This window comes from Cinclus cinclus, chromosome 16, assembly GCF_963662255.1.
Source record: "Cinclus cinclus chromosome 16, bCinCin1.1, whole genome shotgun sequence".
NCBI classification, from domain to species: domain Eukaryota; kingdom Metazoa; phylum Chordata; class Aves; order Passeriformes; family Cinclidae; genus Cinclus; species Cinclus cinclus.
Window position 1 is genome coordinate 1,734,655 of NC_085061.1, and position 17,561 is coordinate 1,752,215.

Below are 17,561 nucleotides of genomic sequence, written 5' to 3' on the forward strand. Positions count from 1 at the left end.
GGCATTTTTCTTCGTTTCCTTTTTCTCAAGGCCGGGCCAAAAGTCGGTCACAAGAGCTGTGCAGAAACAATTTGCTTAGGGAAAGGCTTTCCCAGTTTCTGCAAGGCCAGCGTTCCCATTCCACCCACTTACATTCCTGGATTAAGGGAAAATAAAAATCACATCCGCAGGCCGGTCAGCAGTGCCACAGGTCGAGATCCAGGAACATGGCAAAGGGCTGGAAGAAAATTCCACACGTGGAAATCTCTTTGGAGAAGTTCTGCACTCCTTCCAGCACCACCAGTTCCACCAGGCCTCGTTAAGAAGTATTTTATCCCTCCAGCTCATTTGCATAATTGCCGCAATCAAAGGCACTACTTTACAGTAATAACTTTAATGGCAGATTGCTCCTTAAACATTCTTTGCTAAATGTACCGAGGTCGGTGCATCCAGGTGCCAGGAGGAGCACAGGCAGGAGGTGACACTCATGGAATGTGGGGCTGCTTTTTGTTTCGGGATGGTTTCTGCTTTATCATGCTCAGGGTGCATCCCAGAACCAAAATATTTGTCAACTGAACAGCAGCCTGGTTGGTATATTGGGAAATTCCTGCTTCCCCCCCCCCCCCCCGCCCCGTTCATTTTGCTGCTGTTGTCTTATCAGAAGGGAATCTGGCTCGTTTCCAGGTTAAAACCAGGTTTTGGAAGGGAGAGGCCAAATCTCAGCCTGTGGTTTGGCTTTCCAGAGCCCTGGGATGGTTTGGGCTGGAAGGGACCTCAAAGCCCATCCCATTCCAACCCCTGCCTGGGCAGGGCCACTTCCCACTGGAGGATTTTCCTGAGAAGCTGGAGCTGTGACCCGGATCCCTCAAATCCATGGAGGTAAGAACATGGAGCTAACATCTCCAAGGCTTCAGCCACCTTGGAAGGTTGATTTTGAACTCGGGCAAGAAGCACTGGCCCGATTGTAAATATCAAACACAGAGAAAACAAGCCGAGATCCAACTGGAAGTCCACAGCAGAATCCAGCTGGGATTTCCACGCTCTGGCTCCTGTCTGTGATCTCCAGAAAACCCAATTTCACCTCCACCCCTGGCTGTTCCACCAGTGCATCTCCAACTGCACAGTGCTGGGATGTTCCCCATGGAAAGCTCTCCCAGGGCTACGGGAGCATCGTGGCTCTCTTCACACCTCATCCCTGGGCCAGCAGAAGATTTGGGGGAACACCTCCCTCAATTTGAGGTTCCCAAACGAGCCAGGCTCAATCCGAGGCTTCACTGCCCTTTAAGGCAGGACTAACAACATTAAACCCAAACAAGGGGTGAGACTGGGCAGGGAATCAGATGAGGCATAAATTAAAGCAGAGGATATGAATTCCGTGCAGGCTGCAGCTTTGGGGTTAACGTGGGTCTGGAAGCAGTTTAGGGAAAACCTGGAGTGGCTAAGGGCCAGCTCTGAGCTGAGCTGCTCTGGCCTAATCGTTTCCTTCAGGCAGGCTGCTCCAGCTCACTAATAGGTTTTAATAAAAACTTCCAATTGGGCCAGTAAACCCCTCATTAAGCTGTTTTTAAAGCATGAATTTAAGAGGGCCGGGGGTAAAAGGTCAGGGGGAGTTTTTAATTCAGACCGGCTGGCAAAAGGTGCTGTTGTGATTGAAAACACCAGAGTTCAAGTGTCCAGGGCCACATAAACATCCGACTCTGTCACTAGACCTGCTTAAGTGACAGCTTGAAAAATAGATTTAATAAGACAGAGAGAAAAGTTTCCCACTCTTACACCAGCAACAGGAACAGCAGACCCCAACACGAGGCAGGGACAGGAGCGGTGGTGTGGGGGGATGAACAAAGAGCAGCCCGTGGCCAGCTGGGTGTCCAGACCTTCCCAGGGGATCTGGGACACTCAGATCCAGGGTGGGAAGGGAGCAAAGTTCCCTGGGAATGACACAGAGCAGCTGGCAGGGTGTCCCCAGTCACAGAGCCATGGGAATTCTCAGAATCCCACGCTGGGCTGGGCTGGAAGGGACCTTTGGGTTGGTCCAGCTCCAGCACCTGCCATGGGCAGATTCCCACTGCTCCACGTTCACTCCAGCCTTGGACTTGAACTCCTCCAGGGATGGAGCAGCCACAGCTTCTCCGCCAGGGAATTCTCTTGGGAAGCCTGGATCTCCAGCTTAGCTCTGAGCTCAGCCCATCCCCACCTTAAGCCAAGCTTTGGGCCTTGCACCAGTGAAGTTTGACCTCAGTTGTTTCATTTCCCTCTCATTTTCCTCCATGAGCACAGAGCTGCTCTCCAGGCTGGTGCAGCTAAAGGAAAACTTCCCCCCTTGCCTGGGAACACTCAGGGAGCAGAAACATCTCCTCCATCTCCCCCAGAACCCCAGCTGTGCACTCGAACATTTAATTTTATGTCAATGCACATCTAAAATTCGACATCCCTGAAGACCTTTTAAAAGAAAATCCTCCTTGGAACAATTTGCATTGAAGCAAAGAGTGAGGATTTAACAAGTGATGGAGAATTACAAATACTCTGCTCTCAACTTTTTATTCTACTTCTAATCAAAACACGCTTCAGCTCAAATTCTGAGCTAATAGATGCAATATCAAATTGGGGGCTATTTTGGGTAGGAGCTCAGTTATTTGTTCATTCCATGTTTACAGATAACATGGGAAAAAAAAAAAAAACAAAAAACCAAACCTCCAGAGTTTGTTCAGGAACTGTCTTTTCTCCACACCAAAACTAACAAGGAAGTTTACTGGGAGACGGAGAAAAAAAAAAAAGGCAAAAAAAGAAAAGCTTTTGCTTTTAAAATGTGCTTCTAATTCTGGCCTGCAAGGAGTGCAGAAGCCAGGCTCTCTGGAATGATCCCTAAGGAAACATTTGCTTTGGCTCCAAGCAGGACACTCTGGAGCATCAGGAGTCAAATGGGATCAGCTGCTCCTCCATCCTCTGTGTTTAATGATCCCATTGATAGCCACGAGGGCAGCAGATGCATTCCTGCCTTTCCTGCCTGCTCCTTGCTGGGAACAGGGATCCTGTAACCACTGGGACAATCCAGCATCTCTCTGGACAGTGACCTCATTTTCCCTGGATTTTTACTCTACACAGATCCACCTTTGCAGTTTTTTTTCCTGTTTTTAGCTCCCCAGTGTCACTTTTTTTTTTTTTTTTTTTTTTTTTTTTTTTGGACCGAGACAGACTCGGGACCCTCGAAGCCTCTTCTGAATATCTGGGACTCCTTAAAACCAGGAGGCAGAGCAGAAAAATAGAGGGGAAAAAGAAAGCCTGGAAAAAAGCAGCACCTTTTCCAAGCCTCTGCTAGAGCAGGGATAATAAATCCCCTACATGGAATCAGATTTTCTTTGGGAAAAAAGAAAATGGAATTCTTGGAGGCAGAAGCTTCCAGGAGAGAGCCCGGGGTCAGAAACAGCAAAGAGCTGGGGAGGCAGATCTGGTCTCATTCTAAGCCAGGAGAATGAAAATTTTCAGGGTAAAGCAGCAAGTTGGCTCTGGGGGTTCTTTCTGATCCCAGCAGCACAGAGAGAACCTGGAGAGAGAGGCAGAGCTGAGCCAGGACACCCCGAGAGGGGCTCCAGCAGGGAGAGCCTCAGGGAAAGGCTTTGGAATAGGAAAGCTCGAGGAGGAGATTGAGGATGAGGATGGAGAAGGCAGAAAAACTCAGGAGGAGCAGCCTGGTCCTGCAACTGTGTTGCAGTGAGGGCAGGCAGCACAGCCAGCCACCCCAAAAAACAGCCAGCCCAAAAAGAAAGGAAGGCAGCCACCCCAAAAAGGTAGCCAGCCATCCCAAAAAGGCAGCTAGCCACCCCAAATAAAAGCCAGCCACCGCAAAAGAAGCCAGCCATCCAAAAAACAAAAACCAGCCAGTCAAAAAAAAACACCCCCAGCCACCATAAAAAAAAGCCAGCCATCCCCCCCCCTCCAAAAAAAAATAAAATAAAAAGCCACCCCAAAAAGGCAGCCAGGAGCAGTGTCACCAGGACGGTGCCCTTGCCAGGCACAGTGCCCCGGAGCTGGGGCTGCAGCTGTGCCCATCCCCAGGGAAGGACCCAGGTGCCACCTCCCCGTCACCGAGGGCACCCAGCGGGCTCCAAGGCCAGGCTCACAGCACAGGGACGTGAAACCGAGCCAGCTCAGCTGATCCCAGCTCAGGTGATCCCAGCTCAGGTGATCCCAGCTCAGCCGATCCCAGCTCAGGTGATCCCAGCTCAGCCGATCCCAGCTCAGGTGATCCCAGCTCAGGTGATCCCAGCCCAAGCTGATCCCAGCTCAGGTGATTGCAGCTCAGGTGATCCCAGCTCAGCTGATCCCAGCTCAGCCGATCCCAGCTCAGCTGATCCCAGCTCAGGTGATCCCAGCCCAAGCTGATCCCAGCTCAGGTGATTGCAGCTCAGGTGATCCCAGCTCAGGTGATCCCAGCTCAGCCGATCCCAGCTCAGCTGATCCCAGCCCAAGCTGATCCCAGCTCAGGTGATCCCAGCTCAGCTGCACAAGCCCTGGCTGATGCCCGCTCCAGGATCTGCATCCCAGAAAACTCCTCAGCTTCCAGGGAAAAGCAGCCCAGCCTGGTGCTCTGCCCTCCTCATTCCCAGCTCGTTCCCTCCACGTGAGAACAGAATAAAAAAAGTGGTTTTAATCACTTTTCCCTGCCAGGATTAAGAGCAAAGAGCAGAACCTGTGGCAGCATCACTTGATCCCACAGCTTGTTGTCATTTCCAGGCTCTGGAATTCTTTAAAAGTCTCAGGGACAGCCTGGAGTTGGAATAGAGGTGACCAAAATCCATCCTGAGATGTAGCAAAAAAAACCCAAAAAACCCCACACTTCCTGGAGGGGGATAGGAAACAATCAGCACTTACAAAGAACTCTCCAGGAATATTTTTTAATTTTTTTTTTTTTTTAAGGATCTTGCTTTGAAGTAGATGCTCCCAAAGAATGAGGCTTCCAGAGCTCAGCAATATTTAATGTACTGCCCCAGCAATGGATGACAGTGTTGTTGTTTCAGCTATATTATAACAAAAATATTGTGGTTTTCCTGTATTCTAACAAAAGGAACTGGAGATTTACATCTCCTTCATCTCATTCCTGAGGAGCCCTCACGCCAAAAACGGGGAAGGGAGAGACCCCACTGCGTACAAAGGGCTCCTTGGAGGGGGATCTCCACTTGGGACACGAGGAAAGGCCAAAAAAAAACCCAACAACAACAACAAAAAAAAAATCACTTGAAAAACAAAAAAAAAATAAAAAAAATTTCTATGCATCCAGAGGATGAGTAACTCCAGTCCGATTAATCCCCGATTAAATATTAAATATTTAGCAGGGAAGAATTGTGTGGAATGCTGCGTGCATCAGAATGGAAAATTCTCAATATTCCCTTCTCTCATTGAAGAAACTTCACCTCAGCATTCCCAGAAAGCCTCGGGCACATCAAGCCCAGCTTGAATTCCAGAACAATCTCTTTTTTCCTGCTCTGCCTCCTGGCTTTAAGTAATCCCAGATATTCAGAAGAGACTTCGAGGGTCCTGAGTCTGTCTTGGTCCAAAAGAAAAAAAAATAAAATTTCTACACATCCAGAGGATGAGTAACTCCAGTCCGATTAATCCCCGATTAAATATTAAATATTTAGCAGGGAAGAATTGTGTGGAATGCTGCGTGCATCAGAATGGAAAATTCTCAATATTCCCTTCTCTCATTGAAGAAACTTCACTTCAGCATTCCCAGAAAGCCTCGGGCACATCAAGCCCATCTTGAATTCCAGAACAATCCATTGGGAATGGGATTCCCAGAGGGAAAAGTGCTGATTTTCTGGGAATTACTGCACCTGAAATCAGCCTGCCTGGCTGGGTTTTCCCATTCCCTTCAGGAATGTGCTCGTGGGCCGGGTGGAGACCCCAAAGATGGGATTTGTGTTCCCAGCCTGTCCCAGACGGGAGCTGGTTGTTCACAGGAGGCACAGGAATGGTTCCATTCCCTTTGTCTGCTCCTGGGAGCTCTGGTCCCTTTTCCCTCTGGGAATCCCATTCCCAATGGATTGTTCTGGAATTCAAGCTGGGCTTGATGTGCCCGAGGCTTTCTGGGAATGCTGAGGTGAAGTTTCTTCAATGAGAGAAGGGAATATTGAGAATTTTCCATTCTGATGCACGCAGCATTCCACACAATTCTCCCCTGCTAAATATTTAATATTTAATCGGGGATTAATCGGACTGGAGTTACTCATCCTCTGGATGTGTTGCTGATGGTTGTAAAAAAAATTCAGTTTATTTTTTTGTTTGTTTGTTCGTTTTCCTACCATATTTCCACAGAGAGGAATGCTTCCAGCAGGATTTCTAATCTTCCATTTAGGAATGGGTTGGAAAACACAAAAAAAATTCAAATGGGACAAAAAAAAAAAAAATAAAAAATCTGACCTCCAAAAGAGCAACACCTGCAGTTCATGCCAGGAAAAGGAATAAAAGGTTCCTGATATCCAAATCACCTGTGGAAAGGGAATTTGGGAGGAGCAGATTCCCTTCATCTCAAACCTGACCCTTCCACCAACTCTCCTCATCCTCAGTTTACAGAATTTCCTTTCTTTAAGGGCATGTGGGCAGAAAGAAATGCAGTGAAAGGTAATCAAAAGCTTAATAAAAAAAATTAACTTAATAAAAAATACCCTTAAATTAAAAAAAAAAAACCCACAATTTAAATATGCCAGAGAAAATGAAATCACAGTTTAAATATGCCAGCGAAAAAGAAATAAATCACAATTTTAACACGCCAGAGGAAGAGCAAAAGTAAAAATCACAATTCAAATATGGCAGGGGAAAAAGAAATAAAAAATTTAAACGTGCCAGAGGAAGAGCAAAAAACAGGAATAGGGGGAAAAGCTACATACCCACAAATGGATCAAGTAAATATTACTGCAGCTTTTGGCTCATTTTTAGTCACTTACCAAAGGAATACCTGCAAAACAAAATGAAGCAAAAATAAAAAAAAATTAAAATGAAAATTAGGGTTGATAAATTCAAGGGAATGATGTTTTTTGTTGGTTTTTGTTCCTCACTTCCAACTTCTGGAGTTTCTAAACGCCGTCCTGAATCACGGAAAATGTAACAAAAATGGGAAAATGCTGCTGTAGAAATTCCTGAATTTTTGGGCTACTCAGACTCCAAGGAATCGGAGCAAGTTTTAAATTTTGTTTATTCCCAGTACAGCTTCAATCCCACATCAGGACTTTGTATTTATTTCTATTTATTTATTTCTATTTATTTATTTCTATTTATTTATTTCTATTTGCAGCGTATTAAACTAACTGACCCCCCCTCCCCAAAAAAAAAAAAAAACCCAATAGTAAAACCCACACCAGGTTTCAAAGATATTTTTAGAAGGATTTATAAGACTGAAAATATCCTGAATAAATTGCACTTTATACTCATTGTTGATGAGTTTTTGGGCTAATCAACCTCACTATTTGCACCGTATTTAACAACAATTTCCTGCAGATTTACTGATTTATAAAGAAAAATAAATAAAAAAAGCAGGATGTTTTGTAATTTAATTAATAAAGAAAATAAAAAGCAGGATTATTTGTAATTTAATTAATAAGAGGGAAAAAAACCCAAGGATTATTTGTAACTTAATTAAGAACAAAAGCAGCTTTTTATGAATTTCTCTGCCATTAAGTGAACCTCACTTTGCTGATCTCCACCACGCTCCTGGTGCAGGAATTATTCTCATTTCTTGGCACAACTTAAGAACCCCCTGAGGATCATTTAAAAAACTCATTGCCCCCCAAAAAAAACCAAACCCAAATAAACAAAAAAAACCCCCCCCAAAAAAAAAAAAAACACAAAAAAAATTCCCAAAAAAAACCAAATAAAAAAGGATAAAAAAAACCCCAAACAACCAAGGAATTAATAAAAAAATAAAATCTTGTATTTTCCTCCTGGCCTCATCATGTGATGACGGGCAAACACTTGTGGATTTATTTCTCTGAAGATTCCAAGGAAACCAAACCAAGGGGGCCACTGTGAATCCATAAAATCAGCAGGAATTCTTGCAGGGATTTCTTCATTTTTAATAGGTACAAGCAGGGCAGGTACCCAATTCCCACAGATTTCAGCTTGGAGTTTGAACCTTAATTAGTTTTCCTTTTCAAGGTGTTTGTAATGAGTTCACTGAATTATTTATTTTAAAAATGAGGTTTTATTTTTTGGTTTGTTTTTTTTTTTTTTTTCGTATTTTGGTGTTTGAAAGGTTCCCATCAGATAATCAGGAAAAAAACACATGGATTTGCTGCGTGCAAAGCATGGGTTTTATTTATTTATTCATATAAATATATTATAAAATATAAATAATAAATTGATTTATGAATTATAAATTCATAAATATAGATAATTGAATATTATATAGTAATTTGATATTATTTAATATAGAATATAGCAAAACACAGAACATAAATTTAATACAAAATGTAAATTAATAAAATTTAAATTAACATATTAAATTTCATAAAAACTAAAATTTAATATTTTAATTATATAGAATAGATGTCTATCTAACTTATAAATTAGAATTTAATTTTAATAAATATAAGTAAATGTATATAAATATTATTTATATGCATAAATACATATACATATACATGTATATACATATATATACATATTTATATATATATGCATATATATACATTTATATATACATATATATATACATATATATATTTACATATGCATATATATATTTATATATACATACATTTATATATATATGTATATGTATATAAAAATCTTATTTTTATATATTGTTTTTTTATTTTCTCATCAGCCAGACTTGCCCCATAAATTCACATTTAATGCAGGGGTTGCTCAGGACAGGGACCTCTAAATCTTTAAAACATTCCCAAAACAATATCCCAAAGAGAGTCCATTAAAAATAGGATCAACCCGACAGATTTTCCCTTTACATCTATGGGTGTTCTGAGGAAAATCCAGCTGAATTTGGAATAAAAATGGAATAAAACCATTCCCAGCTCAGCAGAGCCCAGCACCACCAGCTCCTTGTGGAGCTAAATTTCCAGAGGGAGGAGAATTCCCTGCTCATCCCTAAATCTGCAGCTGCTGTGAACAGCTCCCATTAAAATAAAAAAACATTAAAAAATGAACCCAGATGGTAAATTCCATCTCCTTCCCAAATCCCTCTCCTTCCCCGGGCTCTGGGATGAGGGAAAAGCTCTTTGGGTTCAGGCACTTTTTCAATTCTCCATCAGGATTTGGTCCCCAAAAGGTTTCCAGGAGGTCTCCCACAAGTTGGGAGCTGCACTGGGAGGCATCCCATAAAAAAAACCAACAACAAACCCAAACCCACCGAAAAATAAAATAAACAATTGGGAATGAGGAATTTGAATTCTGCCCTCTGGAAGGGAGGGATGGAACAGGGATTCATCCACCCCGGAGCAGCCCCAGACAACCAAAGGGAGATTCCTGCCAAAATTCCAGCACCAGGGAAAGCTGCGTGAGCCACCTGCCACAAAGGAATAAAATATTCTGACTTTTCTTCTTCTTGTTGTTGTTTTTTGGGGGGTGTTTGGGTGAGGCTAAGAAAATCAAGCCAGGTTGCAAAAAAAAAACCCAAAAGGGTTCTGTTCACGAGGCCCTGAGAACTTCCAGTTTAGCAAAGGTGGTGTTGGTTAATGAGATTTATCTAAAGAGATTATTTATTATAAAGAGATTTCTTTTTTAATGCACAGAACTGGACACTGGATTCAGGCACTGCAGGAATTTCTGCTTCCACCTCCAAGTGGAATGGAAAGCTGGTCTCAGTTAAAAAGGGTCAAGCCATGGAAGCACAGAAAATGTGGGAAATCCTCCAGGACTGGGAGGGAATCACTGTTACATACAGGTAAAAAAAAAACTGAAGATAGACAGACTTTATAAGTCTTAAATAAATAAAAAAATATAAATAAAAGTATAGATACAAGTATAAATAAAAGTAGAGATACAAGTATAAATAAAAGTAGAGATACAAGTATAAATAAAAGTATATATAAGCATAGATATAAGTATAAATATAAGTATAAATAGAAGTATAGAGATAAGTATAGATATAAGCATAAATATAGGTATAGATATAAGTATAGATACAAGTATAAATAAAAGTATAGATATAAGTAGAAATAGAAATAGAAATAGAAATAGAAATAGAAATAGAAATAGAAATATAGAATAGAAATAGAAATGTAGATATAAATATAAATATTAAGAAATACAAAGATAAAGATAAAGATAGTAGTTTATAAATATATATAAATAAGACTTTATATAAATAAGGCTTTTTAAAATCGTGCCTTAAGCCTGTTACTTCAGCTGAGTGCAACAACCAGCCTGGTAAATTCCCAGAAATAATAAAAAGAATCAGTGAACACAGTTGTGATAAGAGAACTGTTCACGCCTCTAAAAACAGGGAATCCATCCCATGATAATCTGTGAGGTGTGCAATCATATCTGAAAATAAAGTTTGACAGACACATTCAACAGCCCTTCCCAAGCCACCGAGTTTCTGACATTGCTAACCAAGAAAGTCCAACACGCTGCCTTCTCAGATTTCCTAGAAATAGCAATAATAAAACAGCAAATGCAAATAAAAATTTTAATTTAATCCAAAAAATCAGCTTTTCCACGTGAAGAAACGTCCCATCTGTTTATATTGCCATAAATGATCTCAGCCAGAGACCTGGCAGAAATGGAGGTTTCCCCTCCTCGTCCTGGCATTATTCCACAAGGACTTTTAGGAGGTTTCTCCTTCCACCTGAGCTGGATCTTCCTTCCCAGCACACGAAGGCGCAGCTCCTTGTGCTGTCCCAGGGAGCAGAATTTGGGATGGTTTGGGTTGGGAAGAGCCCAGAGCCAGCCCTGCCATGGCAGGGACACCTCCCCTGCCCCGGCTGCTCCAACCCCATCCAGCCTGCCCTGGGACACTCCCGGGGCTGACCCCACAAAATCCCCGCTTCTTCCACACCTCATCCCTGTCTCCTTTCCCACTTCTCCTTTCCCTCACCTAATTATTTAATCAGCTTTTGACATTTTTCCCTCGGTTAATCCGACTCGGATCCTTCCGTTTTTCTCCTGTGCCTGGGATTGTCGCTTCCAGAGCAAAGGGACACCCGGACACTGCCACTCCCCTGGCTCTGAGCAGGGGAAAAGCTCATCCACAGCTTCCAAAAGTTACTGGAAGCCTGCTGGAAAACCACAATATACCGACCAAATTAATGCTGTAAGCACTTAGGATGGAAAAACACCCGGTTTGATTTTTTTTTTTCCCCCCCCGGGACCTAGGGATTCACTTCCCCAGCCCAGTTGGGAAACATCACTGGCAAAAATCCATCAAAATGAGATCCAGGATTAGTCTGGTGCACCGTTAATTTCAGAACATCATTAACTTAAAAAGTTTGGGGGGTAAGAAACCTTTTTTGACAGCTGGTTTTGGTCCCTGCCAAGCCTTCAGCAGCCCTGCACAGCCACGCTGGGGGGAGGAAATCAGCTGGAATGGGAGCAGATGAAACCAGTCTGGTTTCTGGATTCACTTGTGGTCACAGAGCTCTAGGAGCTGGGGTGCTGTGCTCTGTCGTGACAGCATCCACGTTTAAAGGGGAGGAACGGGGCGAACACTACAAATGAAGGAGGAAGAGGAGGAGGAGGTTTGCTCCTCGGTGCTGGGAAAGGCTCCTGGGCAGGGCTGGAGCCAAGCAGGGGGTGAGGAATGGGATTTCCCACCTGGATCTTCCCAAAGCATCCCACTGTGCTCCCCGCTCGGGAGAGCAAACGTGATGGACGCAGACAGAGAGAGCCCCAGCCCTCGCCAGCACTGCCCACGCTCCTCTGCAAAGTCAAAAACTACTCCAAACCCTGCCCTGGCTGACTGCACGACTTGTCAGGCTCCAGGGGGGTTTGCTTTGGTCAAATCCTGCCAGGGCCCAAAGGAGAGCTTGAGGCGGCAGCCTTGGGAATCCCACTGGGATGGGAGCTGCTCCTTAGGCTGGACAGAGCCCAGGGAAAGGGAAATGGGAGCAGAGTCCAGGCTGAGCATTCCTGGGCTGGGATGAGCTCCAGCAGCAGGGGCAGAACTGGAACACCTGGGGAGCAGCATCAGCCTGGACACATCCAGGATCCAGAGCAAGGGGGAATCGCCTCCGGAGCACTGCTGGGACCCTGCTGCGAGCAGCAGAAAGGTTCTGCACGTTGAAATCCCAAGAAAACAGAAGGTCAGTAATTGTTTGATTAAAAAATGAACCCTTTCATTGCATTAATGAATCTCTCTGGGCTTGGGCCCTGCTGCCAAGTACTCTGCAGAATAAGAGGCCCCAGTGCCACCTGCATTTCACAGAATCTCAGAATCACTGGGATGGGATCACAGAATCACAGAATGACAAAATCAGAGAATCACAGGATCACAGAATCAGTCACAGTATCACAAAATCACAGAATCAATCACACAATCAATCAATCAATCACAGAATCAATCACACAATCAATCACAGAATCAATCAATCAATCACACAATCAATCAATCACAGAATCAATCAATCACAGAATCAATGAGACAATCACACAATCAATCACACAATCAATCACAGAATCAACCACAGAATCAATCACACAATCACAGAGTCAATCACAGAGTCAATCACACAATCAATCACACAATCAATCAGACAATCAATCACAGAGTCAATCACACAATCAATCACACAATCAATCACACAATCAATCACAGAGTCAATCACAGAGTCAATCACACAATCAATCACAGAAGCAATCACACAATCAATCAGACAATCAATCACACAATCAATCACACAATCAATCAATCACACAATCAATCACACAATCAATCATACAATCAATCACACAATCTCAGAATCCCTGGGATGGAAGAGACCTCCAAGCCCATCGAGTCCAGCCCAGCCCCAACACCTCACCCAAACCACAGCACCCAGTGCCACATCCAGTCTTCTCTAAACCCATCCAGGGATGGGGACTCCACCACCTCCCTGGGCACACAATTCCAGTGCTTGACCACTCTTCCCATAATCAACGTTTTCCCGACGCCCAAGCTACATTTCCCTTGAGGCCGTGTCCTCTGGTTGTGTCAGTGCTGCCTGGAGCAGGAGACCAACCCCAGCTGAGCACAGGCACCTTTCAGGGAGCTGGAAGAGTGATCAAATCAGCCCCGAGTCTCCTTTTCCCCAGGATGAACAACCCCAGCTCCCTCAGCTGTTCCTCACAGGGTTTGTGCTCCAAGCCCCTCTCCATCCCTGGTGCCCTTCTCTGAAGGCGCTCAAGCGTCTCAATGTCCTTCTTGAACTAATTTACCTCACCCGGGATGAGTGTCCACCACATTTCCAGGTCTCCGGCACTAATCCAGCCATGGCTCAGCTCCTCCTGCCCCATCCACTCCAAACTCCAGCTCAGCAGATCCCACTGGGATCTCTCAAGGACTGCTCCTACCCCAACCCCAACCAAGGAGGGGAAAACCTTCCCCACGCTGGGAGGAGTGGGGGGAAAAACACTCCATGAATCATTTCTGCCATCAGCCACGATTCCATTTCCATCTCCCACCCCAAATGTGGTTCTCATTAGCTTCATTAGCTCCCAGTTGCACTGCAAGGCAGCGGTGTCACATGGAATTCATCTTTGCTTTCATTAATGTGTCATCCCCAGCGCTCAGGGCTGCTCGCAGCATTCTTTGAAACCGATACATTCCCTCTCTTCTGCTTGGGGAGGAAGTGCCAAAAAGCAGCTTCCTGGGCAGGAAGGATGACCCCCTGAGATCCTGCAACTCTGGCTCGATGTTTGCAGAGATCATCTTTTCTTGCTGGGGACACAGGGAGGGCAGCTCGGAGAGAAAGGGATGCGATAACAAAGAAATTCCTGAGCTCCCCTGCCAAGGCCAGATAAAGGGATAAGATATTCTAACTTTTCTTCTTCTTCTTGTTGTTGTTTTTTTGGTGTGTTTTGGAGAGCTAGGAAAATCAAGCCAGGTTGGGAAAAAAAGGGTTCTGTTCACAAGGCCCTGAGAACTTCCAGTTTAGCAAAGGTGGTGTTGGTTAATGAGATTTATCTAAAGAGATTTCTTTTTAATGCACAGAACTGGACACTGGATTCAGGCACAGCAGGAATTTCTGCTTCCACCTCCAAGTGGAATGGAAAGCTGGTCTCAGTTAAGAATTACAGCCCCTCAGTACAAGCTTGTATCACTTCCAGACGTGATAAAGCAGGACAGAGACTGATGGGGAGCCCTTGCCAAGGTCACTGTGTCAAGCACAGCTGCCACATCCATTCCTGTGATCCCTGAGAACTTCCCACGTGTCCTGAGAAAACCCAGGACACCCAGGCTGCCATTCCTTCCTTCTCAGCTCCTGATTTTACAGGGTCTGGAAGAAAAAAAAAAAAAAAAGCCTTCCTGAATTATCCACACTGCTTAAAAAAACTCCTGATCCACTGATTCCTGCTGCAGCTGGCAGCTCCAAGGGGGAATTTTCATTTTTCCAGTAAGATTTTTCTCCTCCAGGCCAGAGAAAAGCCCCAGGATGGGCAGAGGGATGGAGCTGGAGTTGGGATTGTTCAGCCTGGAGAAGCTTCAGGGTGACTCAACTGTGACCTGCCAGGACCTGCAGGGAGCCTGCAGGAAAGATGGAAAGAGAGGATTTAGAAGGAATGGAGTGAGAGGAAAAGGAGGGATGGCTTCAAAGGGACAGAGGGCAGGATTAGGTGGGATATTGGGATGGAATGTGAGGATGGTGAAGCCCTGGCTGTCCCTGCATCCCTGGAAGTGTCCAAGGGCAGGCTGGACAGAGCTTGGAGCATTCTGGGATGGTGGAAGGTGTCCCTGGCACAGCAGGGGTGGGAATGGGATCATCCTGAAATTCCCTTCCAACCCAAACCATTCCAGGATGATTCCATTCACGCCCTCGTGCCCTCACCATCAAAGGGTCACAAACAAAAGTGCTTAAAAATCGGGGGTGCTTTGCCAAGTCCAGCCCTGATTTACACCCTGGCTGCTTTCCAAGCTGGAATAAAAACCTCAAAGATCTGCCTCCAACCTTTACTGGGCTGGATCACTCTGGACAAAGCACCTTAAGAACCCAAAGGTGTAGAAAATAAGAAGGGAAGAGGGAAAAAAAAAAAAAAAAAAAAAGCACTGGAAGAGGTTGATTTAATGGCCACTCACACACTCCTGGAGAGGGAAAACAAATCCTGAGCATCTCCTGGGCCCCTGGAGCTCACCCTGATTAAATCCTACGTGGTTCAAGTGCTTTTGAATGAGAATAAACCCCACAAACCCTCCAGAACACAGCAGCCCTTCCTCTTCCTGTGCTGCAGATGAACTCCTGAGGACACTGTTTATTGCAATTAAAGCACCTGCTCAGGGCCAAGCCTTCCTGACCTGCTGCACACTTGCCCTTCCCAAAAGTCCTTTAACAGGAAACTTCCAAGCTCTCCTGTGCCAGCAGCTAAAGAGGGAAAAGCCCCAGAACTTGGAAGCAGAAACTGAGGCATCTCCTCCCCTCTGGGCAATGTTTTGGGTTTCAAAGGGCACATTTCATACTCCTTGGAGGACAAAAAGGTCTGGCTCGGTCTTGAGAGCCCAAAGTACCTGCTTGGTTCTCTTTAGACCCCAAAATATCTGCTTTTTTTGGGGAGGGGGTCTTTGTTTTTGGACCCCAAAATCCCTGTTGGGTCTTTATTTTTGGACCCCAAAATCTCTGCTGGGGCTGTTTTTCACCCTAAAAATCCCCATTGGCTCTTCTCTTTTTTAGACCCCAAAATCCCTGCTGGCTCTTCTTTCTTTGGACCCCAAAATCCCTGCTGGCTCTTCTTTCTTTAGACCCCAAAATCCCCATTGGCTCTTCTCTTTTATAGACCCCAAAATCCCTGCTGGCTCTTCTTTCTTTAGACCCCAAAATCCCTGCTGGCTCTTCTCTTTTTTAGACCCCAAAATCCCTGCTGGCTCTTCTCTTTTTTAGACCCCAAAACACCTGCACCCCCCGTTTTCCACAAGGGAACAACACACTGAAAAGAACCTTGCAGCCACCTCTTGCTATAATATTTTATTTATTGGCTTGTTTAACTTATCCCCTTGAGCTCCTGTAACTCAACCAGAATCTTGAAAGAAAATAAAGGCAGCAGGATTTTAAAAATCCCACAATTCCAGGTTTTTTTGGCTTTTTTTTTTTTTTTTTTTTTTTTTAATCTCTGCTGTCTGACAGTGGGCAGTGAGCTTTGGGAAAACAATAACCCAGGGAAAGGAAGGGTTTTCAGATGCCAGTTGGAAATTCTGGAAGGCAGGAAACAAAAAGGAGAAGAAAAAGGAGATCAGTGGCAGAGTAGCTGAAAAGTTTGTTGCTGTAAGAAAATGTAATAGCTCTCTGGAGACACCTTACTGGGGGATAAAAGTGAATTTATCCTAGAATTACCCAGTCACTTTAGAAGTGCATTAGTGATTTCTGGTACAAAAAAAAAAAACAAACCCTGATTTAATTCCTGCTGGAAGCCTCTCCCACAGAGCTTGTCCTGCTCAACCCCAAAAAACAGCAATCCCACAAATGGAGGCATCCTGGGGTCACCTGCAACAAGGATTGGGCTTAAACCAAGGAGCTTTTGCCATAATCTTCTTTAATTGGATGAAAATCCAGGATAGGAATATTCAGGAGAGAGGAAGTAGGCAGGGACTCTGGACAAGCTGGGTTTGCAAAATGGATGTTGGGCTACAAGGAATTGCCACAAAAATCTTCTTAGAACATCTTTACACAGCTCCTACTCGACTCAAACTGACTACTATCACTTTACTCCTATTTTACTACTGCAGAAATGCCAGGAATCATCAAGGTTAAAATGAACATAATGATTCAGCATTTCACACAACAGGTCAGACATTAAATATTAACTATTCATCTGCTCTCGAAGATTTTGAGCTTCTTGACAGTCTCCTACTTCAAAAGGAAAAAAAGTTCAAAGTGGCAGATGGGGAAAAAAAAAAAGGGGAAAAAAAAAAATCTGTATTTTAAGGTAGACCCACTGAGCTTCTGATGGAAGTGTGACACCATCACATGGGTGGCCTTGACCCCAAACACATCCAGGTTTAGTCTGCACAGACCCACAGCTGCTTCGAGAAAAACCTGTGCCCAGAGTGACCAAAAAAATCACCACATTCCAAGGTGGAAAGCACTGGGAATCTCAACCCCACATCTCCAAAATAAATCCATTTCTCTTCCAGGTCACTTAATTTTGAGAACCACCAAAGCACATCTTATTTCAGAATCAAGGACAGTAAACTGGCAAAGTCAAGGCCCTGGTTTTTGGGGATTTTAGGCTGCCAAAATGCTCCTTTATCCTACAAACAGCTCAGAGGAAAAGTTGGTTTTTTTTTTTTTTTTTGTTTGTTTTTTGTTTTTACTTTTTGTGGGTTTTTTTTTTGGGTTTTTTTTTGGAGGGTTTTAAGACCCTCCAAGCCCTCAGCTGGTCCTGGCTGTGCTGTCCCCAGCTGCCAGGTGGGGCCAGGGCAGGCAGGGGATGTGTCCTGCCCTTCAAAG

General features: G+C 44.3%; 1 protein-coding gene across 1 annotated transcript in view; it reads right to left on the reverse strand.

The window, feature by feature from the left end:
* LMF1 (lipase maturation factor 1) overlaps window positions 1-17,561 on the reverse strand; it is a 147,624-nt gene that overhangs the window by 118,062 nt on the left and 12,001 nt on the right. Inside the window, exon 3 of the mRNA XM_062503441.1 lies at window positions 6,921-6,931. Within this exon, the coding sequence (XP_062359425.1) occupies window positions 6,921-6,931 (11 nt within the window). The remainder of the gene's footprint in view (window positions 1-6,920; window positions 6,932-17,561) is intronic.